Here is a 20504-nt window from a genome sequence, read left to right on the forward strand (position 1 = left end):
AGCAGAGTTCCCTGTGCCAGGATGGGTTTGCCTCCACTTCTGCTCAGTCACCACCAGCACATTTCATACCTTTTATATATTTATTTATTTACTTGATTTCATGTGAAATAACCTGGTCAAGATTTGTCCCCACAAGCAGCAGGAGCCCAAGAGAAATAAGATATTATTTTTGTGAAGAAAAATGCACGACCTCATCCATCATGTAGGAAAAAATCTGTGTGCAGGTGACCCTTCTCCACAAATACCAGGAACATTCACCTCTTTGAATAATTCATTGGTTTTTTATTCATGGAGGGTAGGTCAGCAATTCTTCAAAGCTCAGGCCAATACAATTTATAAAGCATAACATTTTTATAATAGCTGCAGGTTCCTTTTGGGGGATACATATCTTTAAGGGGGAAAACCCCCTCCTGTCAGGGAGTTGTGCAGAGCCAGAAGGCCACCCCTGAGCCTCCTTTTCCCCAGGCTGAGCCCCTTTCTTCAGCTGCTCTCAAACACAAAAACATCACAGGGAGGGATCAGGGTTCCTTTTTCCCTAGGTAATCACAGGATTTTAGGAGAAGCTTGGTTTCCATCAATTCTTGGCTGTGAAGGTGAGGATGCCCTGGTTGCCCAGAGAAGCTGTGGCTGCCCCTGCATCCCTGGAAGTGTCCAAGGCCAGGCTGGACGGAGCTTGGAGCAACCTGGGATAGGGGAGGGTGTCCCTGCCCATGAACTTCAGAACAGAGGAACCTTAACTCCTTCCAACCCAAAATCATTCTGGCATTCTATGGTTCTTAATGCTTCCCATCATAAGTCTGGACTCTTGGAGGACACCTGACTTCCAGGTTTCAATATTCAGCATTCCCAACCTCTCAGCTCTGAGTTAAAAAGACACAATTCTGATTTTACTGGGTGCAGCAGCTGCTGGAAGTTCAGCGTTAGTTAGAATTTGGGCTGTGAATAGTTTACAGCATTGAGAGGTGTGGCAAGGGGAGAAATTTGGATTTCAGCTGAGCAGAGCTCTTTGTCAGGAGAGGGAATTGAGATGGCAGTGCTCTGGCACCAGACACCTGCCCCAGAACCCGAGTTTAACACTGGGGGAAGGACACTTATCTCCCCAAACACGCAGCAGCCACAAGTGCTGCTGCAGCATCCTCAGGGAAGAGGCAGGAAGGGGAATTAAAGCTGACACACAATTAGAATAGAGTTTGCAAGTCGTCCTGGAATCCTGGGGAAAGCAAATGGAAATCAGGCAGAAGCTATTTCTAGGCTGAATTTAGGGCTGAAAGAAGCAGAAATAGGCTTTCGCTAAGGACTAAATCCAAACCCTCCTAAGAAACCAAATTTAGTGTTTAAGGCTCCCAGTGCCTGTGTGCCAGCCTGGCTGCACAAGGGAAAGAAATACAAATATCATCAGGAGAGACTGGTGACGATTAGCCGGGGTAAAGCTGAGGAGCTGTGCCCGACTCCCAGCTCCGGGAATACCGGGACTCTTCCTGCAGCTGAGGGCAGGCTGAGGGGCTTGGGAAATGTTATCTCTGAGGAGGAGCCTGCCTTATCTCGTTCCCATCACACAGGTGACAGCATCAGCCAGCAGGTGCTGAACTCATCCACGGCCAGGGGGCGGCGAGAGGGGAAAGGACCGCAGGGAAGCGGGAGCAGGAATTAATTCTGCAGTCTCGGGCAGGAAGGAGCGGCGGTGATCCCAGGAGAGCATTCCCAGCCCCGCCGGGCCCTGCAAGCACACAAAGAGCGGCTGATCCCACCGGGAATGCGGCGGAGCCGGCAGCGTGCGGGGATGGGCGCTGCACCAGCCACATCCCAGCAGCAGGAACGGGGAGCAGCGAGGCCGGAGCATCCTTCCCTGCTCCTCCTCTTCCTCCTCCTCCTCGGGAGCACTCGAGGTCTCCCAGCCCCAGCACTGCCACGGCATCTCCCGCTCCTTCCAGATAATCAGACGAAACCAAAACGTGTCTGTTCTGGAATGCACAACTCTACTATCTTCCCAAAGGTTTTCAGCTCAAACGATCTTTAGGTAAAGGTGTAGCTGCTGCCGTGTCCCTGTCAGGGGAATGTCACAGCTCTGAACACCGTCCCTGCACGGGGTCAGCCCAGGACACGGCGAGGAACCTTCAGCTGCCTTCCGAGAGGACTCTCCACCTCTGAGGGACATTTCTGTCATCACTCAAGCCTGTCACCCCCGGGAAGCCACCACAGCCTGTTTGTCACCGAAGTTCTGGTTCCAACCACCGCCCCCAGGACAGAGCCAGTGAGTTTCCAGCTAACGCTGCAACAAGGTCACTGCATCCCAGCCAGCAGCCTAGGAAGATCCCTGCCTGCTCACCCTGGAGATGTGAGGGTTAAACACCCTTCACAGTGAACTCTGAGCTCTCACCCAGCCGTCCCCCTGGGAACGGCTTTGGAAAGGGGCTCTGGAGACTCACCTAGAAGAGCTTCTCGTAGCACTTGTCACAGTGGACAATGTCCCGGTGGATGAATATTTTATCCAGGAGCTCTCCCATCGCTTTGTGGCAAATTCCACACTGCCAAAGGGAAAACAAGGAGGTTGGGCAATGACCAAAACCCCCCACAGGAACAGCAGAAGGGAGGGAACAGAGGTCTCTGCATCATTTTATTAAGGGGTGAGGATGCAACCTTTGAGGTTTCCTACAACAGCCAAATGTCCCTGCAGGCCTCTTCCTCCCACACTCCCCATCCCTCCTCCTCCCACCCTGCCCACATCCCCGCACACTTTCCTTGGAAACCCTGCAGGGTTTGAGGATTCAGCCGCTTCCACTAGAGCACAAAGACCACAAAGCAGCAAGTCTGCCCCAAGGACAGTGGGGCAAGGACATGAGGCTGTTCTGAGGGTGCTGCCAATAACAAAGAATTCTCCTGTTCTAACATTTATTCAAAGACCTGAAAAACCTTCTGGGGACACCTGTGGCTGCCTGACTTTTTGTCCCAGTGTGAGGTAAGGATTTGGCACACGCCACGTATATCCCTCTGAAAGCCTGGGGATGGAATTTGCAGGAAGATCCCTGCTCCCAGCCCCACCATTCCCAGCAGCACAGGCACTGGGGCTCACCCTGAAGCAGTACTCGTGGCAGTGGATGTTCAGGTGCTCGATGATGATCTTGGGGCAGTCTCGGATCTCCCGGCTGCAGTAACTGCACAGGGGCTCACTGGACCTGGGAAGAACAGGGCACTGGGTTCCTCTGTGATGTTCTGCTTCCAGTCCCAGCCCTGCTGCCAGGGCTTTATCCCAGCCATCAGCACTGCTGTCCATGAGCAGCCTGCTCCCACACGTGGGACTGTGTGAGTGACAGAGCAGGGGACTGTGCTGTCCCAGAGACCACAGCAGTGGGGCAGGACAGATCTCAGAATCCTGAGATTCCACAGTTGTGGAATCATGGAATGGTTTGGGTTGGAAGGGACTGTAAAGATCATCCAGTCCCACCCTCTGCCACGACAGGGACACCTCCCACTGTCCCAGGCTGCTCCAGCCCCAGTGTCCAGCCTGGCCTTGGGCACTGCCAGGGATCCAGGGACAGCCCCAGCTGCTCTGGGCACCTGTGCCAGGGCTGCCCACCCTGCCAGGGAACAATTCCTGCCCCATATCCCATCCATCCCTGCCCTCAGCTGGTGAGAAGACATTCCTTTTTGTCCTGTCACTCCAGGCCCTTGGAAATAATCCCTTTCCATTCTTCTTGCGGGCTCCCTTCAGGCACTGGACAGCCACAATTAGGTTACCACAAAGCTTCTCAGCTCCAGGCTGAACAATCCCAATTCTCTCAGCCTTTCCTTGCAGGAGAGGAGCTCCATCCCTCTGACCACCTTGGTGGCCTGCTCTGGACTCTGACTTGGAGCCCACTTGGCTGTATTTCCATTTATTGTGCTGCTGTTCCACCAAACACACCCCAGTGTCCTCAAAAAGCAAACCCTTAAAATCATTTCTGATGGAGAATTGGATGAACCCCGCAAGGCAGCCCCGCCCTGTCCTACCTGTGCAGGGGAGCACTGGACAGGTAACTGTGGTGGCTGTAGCTGCTTCTCTCCAGGTCACTCAAATCCACAAGGCTGCGGAATGAAGGAGGGAAATATCAGCTCTTGGCAGCGCTTTGTGGGAAGAGAACCTCGGATGGAATCATAATCCAATGATTTGGAATATCCTGGCTACCTGTTCCTTGGGGAGAAGGTCCTCAAAGTGCCTTCCCAGGACACAAAGAGGAACCACTAAGTACCCCCAGAGGGGACTCTCCAGGCAAAACTCTGGCCTCACCAAATGTTTACATAATAGAAATAAAACCAATAAATAAATAATAATAATAAATTAATAAATAAACAAACAATGTTTACATTTGGCCCCTACAAATAGCATTTCTCACTGCTACAGCTCCAAATCCTGCACTGTTATGCAGGGAAAGGCACAGAGCACATCCTTGGTCTCATCCCTCATCCAGCTGAGCGTTCCCTCTCTGCCTGAGGTTCCTGGATATTTGGTTTATCTTTGGCTGCTGACAGCGGCTTTGCTGAGCTCTGGCACAGGCTGGAGATTTACAGAGTGTCAGCAGCTCCTGCAGGGATGTCAGCCCAGCGCCAAGGGAGGAAAATGCCTGCAGGGAGCACCAAACTGGTGTGAACTGGTGCCACATCACCGTGAGGATGATGTGCATGGGGCTCTTGTCACACTGGGGCTGGTTTGGAGCAGCTTCACCAGAGCAGAACACAAAGGATTGAAGACTTAAGCTTGAAAATGGTGCAACTTCATTTTTTAAACTCATACAATGAAGTTTTTCCAGTGAGAGCCCTCACCCTCCACATTCTCCTCTCTCACTCCAATCATTTGGTTACAGGTGTCTCCCAGCTCCCATCCACCCCAGAGACACCAAGCCACTCCAGGAGGAGCTTCCCTGTCCCCTGGGAGCAGCGGGACAGTTCTGCTGCCACCAGCACAGCGGGAGGAGAGCACAGAGCCCTCCCAACACCCGCCCGGGCCCGATCAGCTCCAGCTGCTCCATCCTGCGGGGTGAGCACCTCTCCCTGGGCCGGGCTGACACACGGCCGGGACACCCGGCGGGGACACGGGGTGACACGGGAGGGGACACCCGGCGGGGACACGGGGTGACACGGGAGGGGACACCCGGCGGAGACACGGGAGGGGACACGGGAGGGGACACCCGGAGGGGACATGGCTGTCCCACCCGGCGGTGACACGGGAGGTGACACGGCTGTCCCACCCGGAGGTGCCACGGCTGTCCCACCCGGCGGTGACACGGGAGGGGACACGGGAGGTGACACGGGAGGGGACACCCGGAGGGGACACGGGGGGTGACACGGGAGGGTACACCCGGAGGGGACACGGGAGGGGACACGGGAGGGGACACCCGGAGGGGACACCCGGAGGGGACACCCGGAGGGGACACGGGAGGTGACACGGCTGTCCCACCCGGAGGTGCCACGGCTGTCCCGCCCCGCGGTGACACGGGAGGGGACACGGGAGGGGACACGGGAGGGGACACGGCTGTCCCACCCCGCGGTGACACGGGAGGTGACACGGGAGGTGACACGGGAGGTGACACGGGAGGTGACACGGGAGGTGACACGGCTGTCCCCAGCGCTCCGTACCTGCCGTGGCGCGGCGAGGCTGCAAAGCCGCCCGTGTTCACGTACTCCTTGACAAAGAGGATCCCTCTCCTGGGAAAACGGGAATCATTTGCATGAGAAAAGAGCGGCTGGGGCTCGGCAGAGCCGGGCAGGGCTCGGGGGTGCCCCCGGACACGGAACGCGTGCGGGAGAGGCTCGGGGCGGGATGCTGTTGTTCCCCAATAAATCTGCGTATTGTTGCTAAATAACAACTCCTCTAATTACCCCAGCAAAACAAATCGAGTTAATTGGAGAGAATGGGATGGATAATGTAACCCTTTCATCCAGTCAGGGGTTTGAGGGATAAATCTTTCCCAGCTCCCGTCAGGATTAGGAGCACAATGGTCACGGAGAGAGCTCCCAGCTCCCCCGATCCACCGAGCCTTGTGGCACAGCGCTGCTTCCAGTGATTTCATCCAAATCTCCAGTGATTTCAGACACTGCTGGCTGCTTGGGGATGTTTTTATACCTCCCTTGCATATTCCTGCCTCTTTCCAATCCCAGCTGCAGAATTTCATGCCCCATCCCTGCTCCAAGGGGAGGCCTGTGCCCCCCACCCTCTGCCTGCAGCTCTGACAGGAATTAATCAGCCTTTTCCATTTCCATGGTGCATTTCCACTGCTGCCTAAAAGCTGGGATTAATCCTCCCTTCTTACACTAAGCCCTGTCATGGCTAAGGAAAGAAACCTCTTTTTCTTTTTACTTAAACTGAGCCCGGGCTCTTTCTACATCATGGAATCATTAATCTTGAAAAAGACCTTTAAACATCATCATGGTGCCACCACCATGGTCACCACCAAACCACGTTCCCAAGTGTCACATCCACACATTTTCTGAACACTTCCACCACCAAACTCAATTCCCCTGGCCCATCCTGAGGCCGTTCCCTCTCCTCCTGTCCCTGTTCCTTGAGAGCAGAGCCCGACACCACGGCTGTTCCCTCCTGGTAGGGACTTGTGCAGAGCCAGAAATTCCCCCTGAGCCTCCTTTGCTCCAGGCTGAGCCCCTTTCCCAGCTCCCTCAGGAATTCTCCACCCTCTTCCCAGCTCTGTTCCCTTCCCTGGACAGGCTCCAGCCCCTCAGGGTCTGCCTTGTCCAGAAGTGACCCCTGGATTCCACGTGGGACCACCTCAGCAGCGCCCAGCACAGGGGGACAATCACTGCCCTGACCCTGCTGGCCGCAGTGGGTGACACCAGGCAGGTGCCAAAGCTGGAATTCCTCACCAGGCAGGTGCTAAAGCTGGAATTCCTCACCAGGCAGGATGTCCCTACCCTGCAGTGAGGGCATTGTGCCCCTCTTGGTTGTTTACCCGGCAGTGCTGGAGTCAGGCTGGTACCCAGAGCTGTGGTGGGAGCTGCAGAGCCTCTCACTGGAGCTGGAGAGGAGCCTGTGGAGAGAGGGAAAATTCTGTGAGCCACGGCAGGATCCAAGCTGGCAGCCAGGAGAGGAGCGGCTGCCACTGCTGGGAGGGCAGATGGACAGCACAGCCCTTTGCCAGACCTTATCATGGACCAAACCGAACCCTTTCTCCTTCTACATCTGCCACAGGACAGGATTGCTTCCCTGGAGAAGGGATTTGGGGAAGTCTCACTTGATGGGCCATGAGACAGAAGATCCAACGAGATCTTCCAGTGAAGATGGGCTGAGTGAGTGGGAGCCTGACTGGGAGCAGCCACAGGGAGAAAGGACACAGGAGGAATTGCAGGAGATGGGAACATTCCCAAAGCCAGTGGAACTGTCCCTATGGAAAACAGCTCTGTCCATCCACCCAGCAATGAGACCTGGAGTGAGGCTGACCTTTCCTGGAGCCAATCCAAGGATCTTGTGCCCCCTCTTCACCCCCAGAACTACTGATTGTTACAGATCCAGCCCTCAGCCTTGCTCTGGTGGCTGCATGGAGCATCAGACAGCACATGGGCAGGCTGGCACTGCCAGGAGGGACTGCAGGATAATGGAATTCCACACTGGACACCTCCTACCCCTTCCATCAGCCTTGTCCTGGGAGCAGTTCTGTCATTTAACCATTGACATTCTGGGGACAGGGACTCTCTCTCTGTTTTCCTGTAGCAAAGGCCAACACACAGCTCCCCATTCTCCTGTTCCTCTCTTCTGGCTTCCCACACAGTGAAAAATCTCCAGGGATTTTTCTGGATGTATCCCAGATCCTCTGCTAGGCAGCTTTAGCTAGGAATGGTTTAAGAGCTGGTCTGTGCCTCTGGATCATGAATCCACTCCCTGGAAACCAATCCTCCCTCTCTCAGCTCTTTGGCTTTGCCTGCTGGCTCCTATTCCAGAAATTTCTGGGCAGTTTCCCTCGGAGCCCTGGTGACTCCCCGTTTACCTGGTGCTGTTACAGTTTAAGCTGTCCATGTAGAACGGCACCCTGTGGCTTCTCTGGGACATGGACATGGTGGGATCCCTGGGAAGGGACTCGTGGCTGGGGAGAGGAAGTGGAACAGTCTCAAGCTCTGAGTTTGGGCAGCTGAGGGATCCTCACACGGGGTGGGAATCGGGGCTGGAATCTCCCTGCTGGGCACTGACCCCTCCCAGCCAACCCCTGCTCACATCCAGGGAATCAGCACGTGGATCAGGACACCTGGATGGAAGCGTGGCAGTGGGAAGCTCCTTGGTTTGGGAAGCTGGGATCCCAGCCCTGCACTCACCGTCCTGCAGGGGGGCTGAAGTCGCCGTGCCCCCTGGCACCGTCATACCAGCTGCTCCTGGGGCTGCTGCTCCCGGGAAAAGCGCTCCCTCTGGGATCGGGGCTGGGCCTGCTGAGGAGACACAAAGCCCTGAGCAGCAGGAATCTCTGCAGTCCCCACGCTGGGCTCACAGTCACTACCAGGGGCTCTGGCACCCAGGAAATGTGTGGATGTGAGGCTGTGGCTTGGTGGTGAGCATGTCACAGCACTGGATTGGCAGCTGATGGTCACAGAGGCCTTTCCCAGCCATGAGAACTCCATGATTCCATGATTCCATCATTTCCCCATGCTCTGCTCTCCCTGTGCTGGTTCTGGGCTCCACAGGGAGAGCAGGCTCCAAACCCAGCACCTGAGCAAAGCCAAAGCATTCCCAAACAGATTGCCTGGAGAAGCTGTGGCTGCCCCATTCCTGGAAGTGTCCAAGGCCAGGCTGGATGGGGCTTGGAGCAGCCTGGGATAGTGGAAGGTGTCCCATGCCAGCAGCTTTCCCTGTCTCTGCATCCCAAACCCTTCACCCCCAAACCCTTCACCCCCAAACCCTCACCCCCAAACCCTTCACCCCCAAACCCTTCACCCCCAAACCCTCACCTCCTGGTGCTGAACATCTGGCTGTCCACGTAGCCTGGAATCCTGTGGCTGGGCACGGAGCCTCCGAAGGACTGGCGGTCCTGGAACAGGGACACGGGGGGCTGGGACTCCTGGGAACCAGGAACGCTCTCCTGGGAACTGAACTCAGACCTGCTGAGGAATTAAAACCAGTTTGACCATAAATCCAAGGGGGGGTCTTTGCTCTGAGCAGCTCACACGAGTGTCCAGGGTCTGCTGAGGGTGGATCCTGCCCCTGGGAGAACTGGGACACCACGTGTTAACAGAATCACTGGATAATGGAATTCCAGAATCCCAGAGTGGTTTGGGTTGGGTGGGACCTCCAAGTTCATCCCAATTCCACCCCTGCCATGGGCAGGGATATCTCCCACTGTCCCAGGATGCTCCAAGCCCCAGTGTCCAGCCTGGCCTTGGGCACTGCCAGGGATCTGCTCTGGGCACCTGTGCCAGGGCCTGCCCACCCTCAGGGGAACAATTCCCTCCCAGAACTCCTGTGGTCAGTGCTATTGGATTGGGCAAATTCCCTGGCTCCCTGCTTCAGCCAGGAGTGTTCCAAGGAGCGAAGGATGAGGCTGAGAGCCACTGATGGCACCACCACAGGGATGTCCCCAGCATACCCGGCTGGCCCCGGGGTGGGCTCGCTGTGCCTCCAGTCCCCCAGGCTCTCACGGGGGCTGTCTGTGCTGGCACTGGTTTGTCCCTCATAGTCCAGAGTGATCCTGGTGAGGAGGAAAGAGCTGTCAGGAGCTCCAGCACCTGCATGTGACCCTGCCCACTGTGGGGGTAAGTGCAGGATCACTGTGACTGTCACAGCATCAGTGTCAGGGTGCTTTAGCTTGGGAGGGACCTTAAAACTCATCTGGTGCCACCCCTGCCATGGCAGGGACACCTCCCACTGTCCCAGGTGCTCCAAACCCCATCCAGCCTGGCCTTGGACATTCCAGGGATCCAGGGGCTGCTCTGGGCACCTGTGCCAGGGCCTGCCCACCCTGCCAGGAACAATTCCTGCCCCATATCCCATCTAACACTGGGAGCCATTCCCTGTGTCCTGTCCCTCCATTCCTTGTCCCCAGTCCCTCTCCAGCTCTCCTGGAGCCCCTTTGGGCCCTGGGAGGGGCTCTGAGCTCTCCCTGGAGCTTCTCCTCTCCAGGTGAGCAGTCCCAGCTCTCCCAGCCTGGCTCCAGAGGGGCTCCAGCCTTGGAGCAGCTCTGTGGCTCCTCTGGACTCTCTCCAGCAGCTCCACATCCTCCTGATGCTGAGCTGCAACAATTCCTGTGGGAGATCCCTGCAGTGCTCTGCTCCTTCCAGGGTGAAGGGTGGCACTGGCAGAGTCTGTACTGGCTCCTGAATTCCCTAAGCCAGGAAATGAGCATTTGGATGCCTTGGGACAGGCCAGGAAGGAGAGCTGGAGGTGTGTGAGGGGTGTCCTGGTGGCCCAGCTCCGTACCTGTCCCTGCGTGGCTCAGACTCGTTGCCACGTGGAATCTCTGGAGCTGGGACGCTGCTTCCTGCAGGATCAGAGCTCAACCTGCCAAGACATGAGAGCTTTACGTTCTGTGGAAGCACCCTGAGCACAGAATTCCTGTGGGATGGAGATGCAGCCCCTGGAGAATCTCCTGCCTCAAGGGGAAAAAATAAGAAAGTGCAATATCCCTGCATGGAAATGTTCCAGATAGAATCGTGGAATCACGGAATTGTTTAGGTTGGAAAAGCCCTTTAAGATCATCAAATGCAACCACCCAGCCCTAACCCAAGTCCTCAAATAACCCAAAGGGATGTGAAAAAAACCAGATGGAAAATCCAGGCCTCTTAAGAAACAGGGATGAAAGGAGGGACCCCAACCATGGCACCTTTAGTGCCTCCCCCAGAGCTCCCTGCACCAAATTCCCCACCAGGAAAAGCAGCCCCATTATTTCTCTTGCCTTCCTGCCGTGGTTTCCTCCCTCTGCAGGCAGGATGACATTCCCACATCCCTGTCCCTGCTGCCAGCAGTGTCCTGGGAGCACAGTTCAGACCTGGGGACAGGAACGCTCTGGTCACCCCCTGACTCCAAGATGCTCTCACTGACACACCTGGGAGGGAGCCCAGTTTCACCAAGAGCCTCAGCTCTTCCAATTCAGGTGGAAAATATGGACAAAAGAAAGGAAACCAGTCCATAAAGTCCTTCCATGTGCACACCCTGAGCGGGGAAGTTCAAAACCAGACTATGATGTCTAATGCCAAATTTTGTTGCTCTCCCTTTATTTATCTCTCCCTAGAGACCCAAATTTAAAGTCTAGGAAGCAGCTCCAGCTGGACAGGATTTGATGGCTTCAGCCAAGGAGGATATTTCCTCCCAGGTTTTCCTGTAAAACCATGGTAAAAGGGTCATCCAGCAGAAGCAGCACTAGAATCAGGCACAAAAATGTCTCAGGTTTCACTAGGGGAGGTTTAGATTGGATATTGGGAAAAAAATCTGCATGGAAAGGATTGTCAAGGTCTGGAAAGGTTCAGGAAATGTGTGGATGTGGCACTTGGGGACATGAATGGGTGCTGAACATGGTGATGGTGCTGGCTGACGCTTGGACTTGATCCCGAAGGTCTTTTCCAGCTTGTTCTATGGAAAGGAGAACCTGGGGGGATATTTATCAGCAGGGGATGAGATGCCCAAGGAATGACCCTCATCCCACAGGAGAAGCTGGGGGGAATATCCCATTCCTTACCCGGCCCTGCTGGGCTCAGTGGGATCCTTCAGCCTGGGGGGCTCTGGGGGGGCGTCATGGCCAGGAGCTCCTTGGCCCCTCTCACTGAGGATGGATGAGTCCAGGAGCCTAAACCAGAGAGCCAGGAGTGGGAAAATCCATGCTGGGATGGGCAGACACCCATTCCCTGGAGAGGAGCAGGAGCCAGTTTGGCCAGAGCCATTCCAAACATCCCAAATCTCCAGTCCCAAACCTCCCAGTCCCCCCAGTGCTTACCTTGTCTCATCCCAGTAGGGCTGGTGGTGGGATGGGCCCTCAGGATTCGTGGAGCTGCTCCTCTCCTCATAGCCCAGGACAGACCTGGAAAGCAACACCCATCACATCCCTAAAAAGTGGATCCTGGCACTGCTCTGCTTTTCTCCAGGACTCTCCATGTCCCTGTATCCAGCTGCTTCCAGCTCCGTGCTGCTGCTGCAGCATCCCTGGATTACCAGGGAATGAAAAGGGACTGCCTGAACCCCACGGAGAACACAAGAGGAGGAAAAACCTGTCTGGTCTCAAAGGAGATGGAGAGGGATACAACACAAAGCTCTTGGTTTATTTCAGTTTCAGTTGTCTCCATCCTTGGGATAAAAGCGGGATGAGGAGCCTCTTTCTGTGCCTGCCCATTCAGGTTCTCCTTAATCCTCAGGATTCTCCCTGCACCCATTAAATTCACCCTGCTCTTACCTTTTAAAGGAATATTCTGTGTCCTCGATGTGCACAGGGGTTCTCTCAGTGGGATGAAAAGGGATATCAGACTGCAAGGGTGACCTGGCAAAAAAACCCCAGGGAATTTAGAGCTTCCAAAAGTTGCCAGGGGATCTGTATGGAACAGCAATGCTGTACACATCTCCGTACAGGAATTTCCTATCCTGTCCCAGGATGGAGCACCTGGACAATGCACAACATGAATGACTTTGGAGAAGACATTCCCACATCCCCAGCAGCAGCTCCAGGCCGTGGCACCCTCCTCACCTCAGCTCAGGGGGCTGGATTCATTTCCTAGGATCCAGGAATCATGGAATGGGTTGGGTTGGACGGATCTTAAAACCCATCCAGTGCCACCCCTGCCATGGGCAGGGACACCTTCCACTATCTCAGGCTGCTCTGAGCCCCAGTGTCCAACCTGGCCCTGAAATCTGCTCACCTCAAGGCCTTTGTTGTGCCAAGGCATGGAAATGAATCCCAGAATAATGGACAAGGGAGGGAAGCAGCTCCAGGGAGCTCAGTGCTGCCAACAGCAGCAATTCCCCCCTGACCCATCACCTCTGGCAATGTCAGGGGACCAAAGGCTCTAAAACCGTGTGGGATGGAGGCACTAAAGGCAGTGCTGGAGCTGCTGGATCTGCTCCCAGAGCCCCTGAGGCTGGAAAACCCCTCTGGGATCATCAAATCCAAGCTGTGCCCGATGCCCACCTTGTCCCCAGCCCAGAGCTCTGGGTGCCACCTCCAGCCCTTCCTTGCACACCTCCAGGGATGGGCACTCCAACCCTCCCTGGGCAGCCCCTGCCAGGGCCTGAGAACCCTTTCCATGGGGAAATTCCTCCTGAATTCTGCTCCTCTGGGAAGGAGTTGTGTAACAGTGAATGGAAAGATGCCGTTCCTGCTGTTTACCCACGCAGGATTTTCCTTTCCCAGCTGCTTTGTTGCCCAGTTTGGATCCTTATCCCAGCTCTACTCTGGACAAGTTGTTTATTCCCAGCCCCAGCCCCCGTGCAGGGTCACACCTGGTGTCACCCAGGGAGGGCTCGGATGGACGGAGCAGCTTCTCTGGAGCATCCCCAGCTCTGTCCCAGGAAGCAGAGCTGCACCTGCGAGAGAAGGGGGTTGGTCCCAGCAGGAAGCTTAGCAAGAGGAGGACACCAAGGAGGAAGAACATCCACCACGAGGTTTTCCTGGCTCTGGTGGAACGGCTTTTCCTCCCTCCTGCTTAGCTCTGGGAATTTCCTGAAGGGCTGAGCCCCAAATCCAACCCGCTCGTCCTCGTGTGAGGAAAGCAGCTGGAAGATCCCAGGCCTTTGGAGTGGCTGGGTCAGACCCACGGGGCAGTCCCAGGTCAGGAGAAACACCCCCAGCCCTAAAATGAAGGAGAAAAAGGCAATTTTCCACTTACTCTGGTGGGTAAAACCCATTGTTGGCTTCTGTGTGCTCAGGAAATCTGGAAAAGAGAGACACAACTTTAGCCACGTCCTGCAGTCACTTTCCCCATGCAATTCACAGAGGAGAGAGCAGCTCTACAAAGCCTAGATGGAATCTGCTTTTCCTTCAGTAAATATCCATTCCAAGATTCCAGCCAGCTCCAGAACAGGGTTTTGTGGGTTGTGCAGTGCCCAGGAATCCCACAGTGGCTCTACCTTCCATTCGTGGCTCTGGGGGTTCCTTCATCCCTTGGGAACCTCTCAGGCTTTTCCTTCAGAACTTTGTCACTAGGAAAAGGAAAATTCCAGTGAAAATGGGACCTGTCAGCCTTTGTAAGGTATCACCCTGGAGAAATGTGCAGATATTTGTTTGGGGAACACGATGGGGTTAAATGTCTCCATCAGGATGGGCAGGGCTGCACTCCCCAGCCCGCTGGGGCAGGCTGCAGGTCACGGATCACGGAACCATGGACCACCAGAACCAGCAGCGGCCACCAAGGACCAGCAGAGCCCTTGGGACAGTTCTGGGGAAGGGCAGGGGAGGCAAAGGGAGCAGCAAAATCCAAAATGCAGGGAGGAGAATCCCAGAGGAGCGGGGGAAGAGAGGAGATCTCTGGCAGGCTGCAGCTCTGCCAGCAGATGCTGCTCTTGGAGTGCAGCCCAGGGCTGGCAGCAAGGAGCTGCTGTTCCCCAGAAAATCCTTGGTCCAGCAGCAACCCCAATTCCTTACCCATCCCCACGCTGGGACACCGTTCCCAAGGAGAATTTCCCATCCAGGGCCTGTCTGTGGTCACCATTCCTGCAGGAAAAACAGCAGGAGCGTGAGGGAGGGAGATGAGGAGCTGCAGAGAGTGGTGCTGCAAGGGAGCTACAAACAGGGCAGGAAGAGGGGAGGAAAAATCAAAGGGAAAACCATCAGCTGAGCCGATGGAAAGGGCTGCAGGTTTGGATTCACACTCCCAGCACAGAGCTGGGAAATGCTCAAACTGTGGGAGGCCCTCGAGTTCCATCTGGGGATGTTTCCCCCCAGATGCTTTTGCCCCTTGCCTGGAATTCCCTGTGTGGAGTTTGCTGTTCTGTGCTGCTCCTGGAGGATTTTGTGTCTCCAGGGGATGCCCCAGGCAGGGCTGGATTCCCCATCCTGCCCTCAGGGATCCTGAGGCTGCTGCAGGGCTCCACACCCACCTGACATCAGCAGAAGTGGAGATTTTCCCTGAGGTGTCACTCAGGGATGGGGATGTTTGGCTCCTGCTGCCTGGTTTGGGGCTGCAAGGGAAGAAAAAGGACAAAATTGTCATTCCTGGTTAAAGCAGCTCCAACTGCAGCAAGTCTGACCGGCACTGGAGTGTTCCTGATGGGAATGAAGAAAATGGGGATGAATCATCACCCTTCTCAATCCACTCCCTGGCAAAGTCATCTTCTCAGGAGCGAGTTTTAAATTCAAAGCACTGATTTTGCCAGGAATTTCCACTTTCTGCAGTGACACACCAGTAAAAGCAGCAGGACAAGGGCAGCTGTCCTTTTTGAGCTGTTTTTTGTGCTGTTTGCAGTGAGAACTATTCCACCTTTTTTATACTCCAGGCATGGATTCAGTCAAAAACACCGGAAAACAACTGGAAATTATTCCCTTTCTCCTGTTTGGTGTGAGAGGGTTCAGCTGGAAGAGCTTGGAGCACCCTGGGGTAGTGCAAGGTGGGACTGGACGGGCTTTAAGGTCCTTCCAACCCAAACCATCCCAAATTCTGCCTTTGGGATTTTTTCCTTTTGGGTTTTGAGTCCTTGTGTCGGGATATTGTCAGACACTGATTTCAGCCATGAAACCTTTATGTAGAGACATCTGAATTCAGGAAAGGTTTCCCATGGAAAGGTGGATTTGGTTCCTCCCCTTTCCCAGAGCGGTGCCCACAGAGGTCTCTGACTCCAGCCCAAGCTGTGCCACCCACCCTGGCTGTGCTGGAATTCTCACCTGGAGGGAGACGCTGCTGCCGCTGCCTTTGGCTCATCCCAGGTAGATCCAGGGCTGGTTTTTCTTAGCCCATTAGCACTGACAAAAAAAACCCCACAAAAACAATTATAAATTGTTTTTAATAAATTTTAATAAATTAATTTATAATTTAATAAATATATAATTTATTAATTATAAATTAATATCAAGAAATATAATATTTTAAAATTATTTATATTTTAGTAAATATTTTAATTTTTATCTTCGATTATTTATTCATTTATATAATAATAAATGATATAATATATACAACACATAACAATATATAATAATTTATTGTTGCTATAATTCATATTTCATTACTTTAATTATTAATATTATTAATAGTAATATTATTTACATTATAATATTACTATAAATAGTAATATTTACATTATTGATGCAATAATATTATTGTATTTATGTATTATTGTATTATTATTATTTTATTATTTATATATAGAATATATATAAACATAGATCAATAAACATAAATAAAATAATTAGAAACAAAAGAATTTAAAACAAAATAATTAAAACCAAAATAATTTAAAACAAAATAATTATAATTAAATTATTATAATATTAATAATAAATATTTATTAATTATTAATAAAAATTAATAAATTATTATAATAATGAAAAACAAAAACAAAAATTAAAAATTAAAAATAAAATAATTAAAAATAAGTAACAAAAATAAATAACAAAATAAATAACAAAATAAAATAAACTAAACTAAAATAAACTAAACTCAAATAAACTAAACTCAAATAAAATAAATTAAAATAAAATAAATTAAAATAAAATAAAATAAATTAAAACAAATTAAAATAAAATAATAAATTTAAATACAATAATAAATTTAAATAATAAAACATTAACCCAGGTGTCTTTTAGGAGCTTCTCCCATGGGAGCACAAATGCTGCTTTGTGCCCAGAGCTCCTGCGTTGCTGCCTGAGCAGTGTCCCCGTGCTCTGTGGCACTGCTGTCACTCACATCTGCCTTTCTGCTGGAACACTCGGGTTTAGTGACCGATTTTTCCCCGTTTATCCCAGGGGGAGCCGTTTCCATCCCCAGGGTTTCCCCTGCTCTGCAAACCCTGCAGGCCTGGCTGTGTTTGTGCAGCTGATAAATGCAGTTATCCCAGGGCTGGAATATCCATCCCACCTGCTGCTGTCCGGAGCAAAGCTGGATGGAGCCGGCACCGTCGGGCTCCTCCTCTGCTGTCCTTCCTCCTCTTCAATCTCAATCCTTTCCACAGGGAGAGAGAGACACGTGCCACATCATTTCCTCCGTTCCTGCAGCTCTCCAGGCAGTTTATCCCTGTTTTCCCTGTTTCCTGAGCAGGCTGTTCCTGCTGCTCCTGCTGAGCATCCCAAGGGGCAGAATGCAGCCAGGTCAGCGGGACTTTTCCAAGCAGCATCAGCTGAGTTCCTGGGTTCCAGAGGGAGCCCTGAGCACCTTTGTGCCCTGTCTGGGGAGCCTTCTCCTGGCAGGCTGGAGCAGCTTCCCAGCAAACAGGAGAGCTGGGACTGGATCTCCCCAGTTTCAGGTTGCCCAGAACCCAAAGCACCCTCAGGATTGCATTCCCAGCATTTCCAACATCGCTTCTCCCCAAAAACACCCAGCGGGATCCAGCCCCCAGCATTCCTTTTCCAAGGAATTGTTCCTCCTCTGCCGTGAAGCTCCCGGGATCTGCTGTCCCAGCCTGGTTCACACAGCCAGCCCCAGCAGGGCTCCCCAGCACCCACCTCTTGGCAATCAGGGCTGGGAATTCCTGAGTTGGGCTCCTGCGGAGGAAGGATTAAGGGGTAGTTAAAGGATCGGAGGGAAAGGCACTCCCTGGGCAGGGGCAGAACCTCCCAGGACCCCACCCCAGGTCCTGTCACCCCTCTGGGCAGAGCTGGCCCAGACCAGGGCGGGCACAGCTGGGCAAGCTCCCAGTGAAATAATCCAACAAAACCTCGGAGAGCAGCTGGAGGACTGAGGCTGAAAATGGGACTCTTGATTCCCTTAGGGAATTAGGGACTCCCATGGTTTACTGGAAATTTCATCCCCCTCGAGAGGGAATACTTGGAGGATCTCCCAGTTCTGCAGAAACCTGCAGATCCCATGGAATCATGGAATGATTCGGGCTGGAAGGGATCTTAAAGATCATCCAGCCTCACCCCCAGCCATGGCAGGGACACCTCCCACTGTCCCAGGTGCTCCAGCCCCAATGTCCAGCCTGGCCTGGGACATTCCAGGGATCCAGGGACAGCCCCAGCTGCTCTGGGCACCTGTGCCAGGGCCTGCCCACCCTGCCAGGGAACAATTCCTGCCCAAAATCCCATCCAGCCCTGTCCTCTGGCACTGGGAGCCATTTCCTGGGTCCTGTCCCTCCATCCCTTGTCCCCAGTCCCTCCTCAGCTCTCCTGGAGCCCCTTCAGGTCCTGGCAGGAGCTCTGAGCTCTCTCTGGATCCTCCTCCTCTCCAGGTGAGCAGTCCCAGCTCTCTCCTCACAGGGAAGGAGCTCCAGCCCTCGCAGTACCTTTGTGGCCTGTCCTTGGCTGCTGTGCTGGGGAGGTTCCCTTCCCCTCCAGCCCCCCTTCCCTGGCTGCTGCCCCATTCCCACCTCTGGAACTCACCCGTTGCTCTTCTTGGCGGCAGACAGGACGTAGGCGCGCTCCCGGCCGGCCGAGCGCCGCAGGACGCTGTTGGCAGCCTCAGTCCTGGAGGGGAGGGAGGCAGGAAGGGAAGGGGTCACATCCTGCTCATCCTGGCACTCCCGGCTGGCTGGAGCCTTGGATGAGCAAGGAATGAGACTGGGGCTAACCCTGGCAGGGCTCCTGCTCTCTGGGGAGCAGATTCCATGGAATCATGGAATGGCTCAGGTTGGAAAACACCTTTAAAACCATCTGGACCAACCATCAACCAGCACGACCACCGTGGTCACCACCGAGCCATGTCCTCAAGTGCCACAGGGTTTCCAGACACTTCCAGGGATGGGGACTCCACCACTGGAGCAGCTGTGCCAGGGCTGGACAACCCCTCGCAGAGCTGGACTGCTGCTCTACAGGATTCCACAGACAGAAGAATGGGGTGTGGCTCTGTGGCTGACACCCCCACGGAGTGTCCCACGGGAGAAGGGATCACTCCCAGGGATCCAGGACCTGCCCACCCTGCCAGGGAACAATTCCTGCCCAGTGTCCCATCCAGCCCTGCCCTCTGGCCATTCCCTGTGCCCTGTCCCTCCATCCCTTATCCAAAGCCCCTCTCCAGCCCTTGAGTGGTTGGACCCTGGGGACAGTGACCAAGTTTTCCTTTGTCCAGCTCTTGTGGCTGAGGAAAAGAGTCCTCAGAAACTCCATCAAAGGCTGCAGCCAGAGAGACCAGACCTGTTCCCATCCCTGTCCTGTGCCCCTGGATCCCTGTAAGTGTCCCAGGCCAGGCTGGGCAGGCCTTGGAGCAGCCTGGGACAGCAGGAATTGTCCCTGTCCATGGGACACGAGGAGTTTTGGGTGGTCTCTTCCACCCAAACCATTCCAGGATGATTCTCTGAGCCTATTCCCGCCTGGAGCAGGACAGCCCTGCTGGGAGAGCAGGGGGAGCTGGGTTCCCTGCTGGCTGTGTGTGCACATTCCCGTTTCCCAGGGCATCCCACGGGTTCCCTGCCCGCTGCCGGGTTAATTGGGCCGCGCTGTCAGGCCGCATCTCGTCAGGCGCTGAATCCCGCTCTGTTGGGAGCGCGGTGGCCCGTGCTTCCTGGAGAAACCCTGGCTCCTCTTGGATCTCACCCAGCCCTGCTCCACACCCGCATCCATGGATGGAGCAGAGCTTGTCACTGTCCCTGCAGGCGCCTCCAGGCCTCACCTCTTCTTGTGCTCGTCCGGGGAAAAAGGCGCGTCCTCCTCGTCCGCATCCATGGATTTCTGCCGGACGTTGTACGGAGCTCTGGGATGGGGAGGGAAGGGAGAGCCAGGTCAGGGAATCGCTGCTGGGCCTGGGGCAGAGGCTGCAGGAGCCAGAGGTGAATCCAAGGGATCGGTTCAGACCCTGGAAGACGCCTGTACTTTCCACAGGGGTACATGTTTCCCTGCAAGAGTTTTTCCCTTAGTCCAGAGGTCCCAAGCCCATTTTGGATCAGAGCCACGAGAAGCTGGGCAGGAAATGCCCACAGTGCTGCTCTGCCACGGGCATCCCCCTTTCTCCAGGCTTCAGGAACACTCCAAACCTGCAGAATTCCAGGCTGCTCCCTCCACTCCTTCCTGCTGCTAAAATCCCCTCACACCAAGGTCGGTGCCAGCTCAAGGGGCTCCTCCTGGCCCACGGAGACCCGGGAACTATCACCCTGAAACTGGAGCCTTCTGATTGTTGAGGACATTGTTTATTTTCTTTGTTATTTTCCTTTTTGATTGTTTAAAATATTCTTCATTTTCTCTGTTCATTTTTCTTTCTTTAAAGAAGAAAAGGTGAGATATCTCCCTGAAAACCAAACCTTCTGATAATGTTTTCATAGCTTTAGTTCCTTTTCCATGAAAGCTCTATAAACATAAGTTGTTTATCACATTTCTTCTAAGAAACATCTTTTGATGGATGCTCCACATGAGCAGTGTGATTGGGAAGGTGGTAACTTAATTATCCAACCCCTGGTCATTGTTGAGAACCTATAAATACTGGAGTCAGAAAAATAAAGTTCTTTTTGTGTCACACCACTGAGACGTGTTGGGGTGAATCAT

The 20504-nt window shown here is 53.7% G+C and overlaps 1 protein-coding gene and 1 long non-coding RNA gene across 10 annotated transcripts in view; one reads left to right on the forward strand and one right to left on the reverse strand.

Moving 5' to 3' along the window:
• Positions 1–261: 261 nt before the first annotated feature.
• The window catches only part of ZNF185 (zinc finger protein 185 with LIM domain), a 29229-nt gene continuing 8986 nt past the window's right edge, over positions 262–20504 (reverse strand). For 2 of the 9 annotated variants that reach the window (XM_086851025.1, XM_023926788.2), the window contains 25 exons: positions 19639–19719; positions 18414–18497; positions 17538–17576; positions 16954–17037; positions 15765–15842; positions 14984–15064; positions 14529–14597; positions 14015–14086; positions 13774–13818; positions 13388–13471; positions 12348–12431; positions 11895–11978; positions 11640–11747; positions 10860–11009; positions 10385–10465; positions 9555–9656; positions 8920–9072; positions 8293–8403; positions 7971–8066; positions 6939–7016; positions 5611–5679; positions 3988–4062; positions 3071–3173; positions 2427–2525; positions 262–1717 (listed from right to left, as the gene is read on the reverse strand). In XM_086851025.1, the coding sequence (XP_086707151.1) occupies positions 2427–2525; positions 3071–3173; positions 3988–4062; positions 5611–5679; positions 6939–7016; positions 7971–8066; positions 8293–8403; positions 8920–9072; positions 9555–9656; positions 10385–10465; positions 10860–11009; positions 11640–11747; positions 11895–11978; positions 12348–12431; positions 13388–13471; positions 13774–13818; positions 14015–14086; positions 14529–14597; positions 14984–15064; positions 15765–15842; positions 16954–17037; positions 17538–17576; positions 18414–18497; positions 19639–19719 (2110 nt within the window). In that variant the 3' untranslated portion in view covers positions 262–1717. The remainder of the gene's footprint in view (positions 1718–2426; positions 2526–3070; positions 3174–3987; positions 4063–5610; positions 5680–6938; positions 7017–7970; positions 8067–8292; positions 8404–8919; positions 9073–9554; positions 9657–10384; positions 10466–10859; positions 11010–11639; positions 11748–11894; positions 11979–12347; positions 12432–13387; positions 13472–13773; positions 13819–14014; positions 14087–14528; positions 14598–14983; positions 15065–15764; positions 15843–16953; positions 17038–17537; positions 17577–18413; positions 18498–19638; positions 19720–20504) is intronic. The other 7 variants (XM_023926793.2, XM_086851028.1, XM_086851030.1 and 4 more) reach the window with 7 other exon arrangements.
• LOC147650488 (uncharacterized) lies at positions 2525–20480 on the forward strand. Its single transcript, XR_015276531.1, has 3 exons — positions 2525–2956; positions 4839–5011; positions 17048–20480. It is a non-coding gene; the product is annotated as an uncharacterized LOC147650488 (long non-coding RNA).

This window comes from Cyanistes caeruleus, chromosome 14 (genome assembly GCF_971803275.1).
Source record: "Cyanistes caeruleus chromosome 14, bCyaCae1.hap1.1, whole genome shotgun sequence".
In the NCBI taxonomy this organism is placed as follows: Eukaryota; Metazoa; Chordata; class Aves; order Passeriformes; family Paridae; genus Cyanistes; species Cyanistes caeruleus.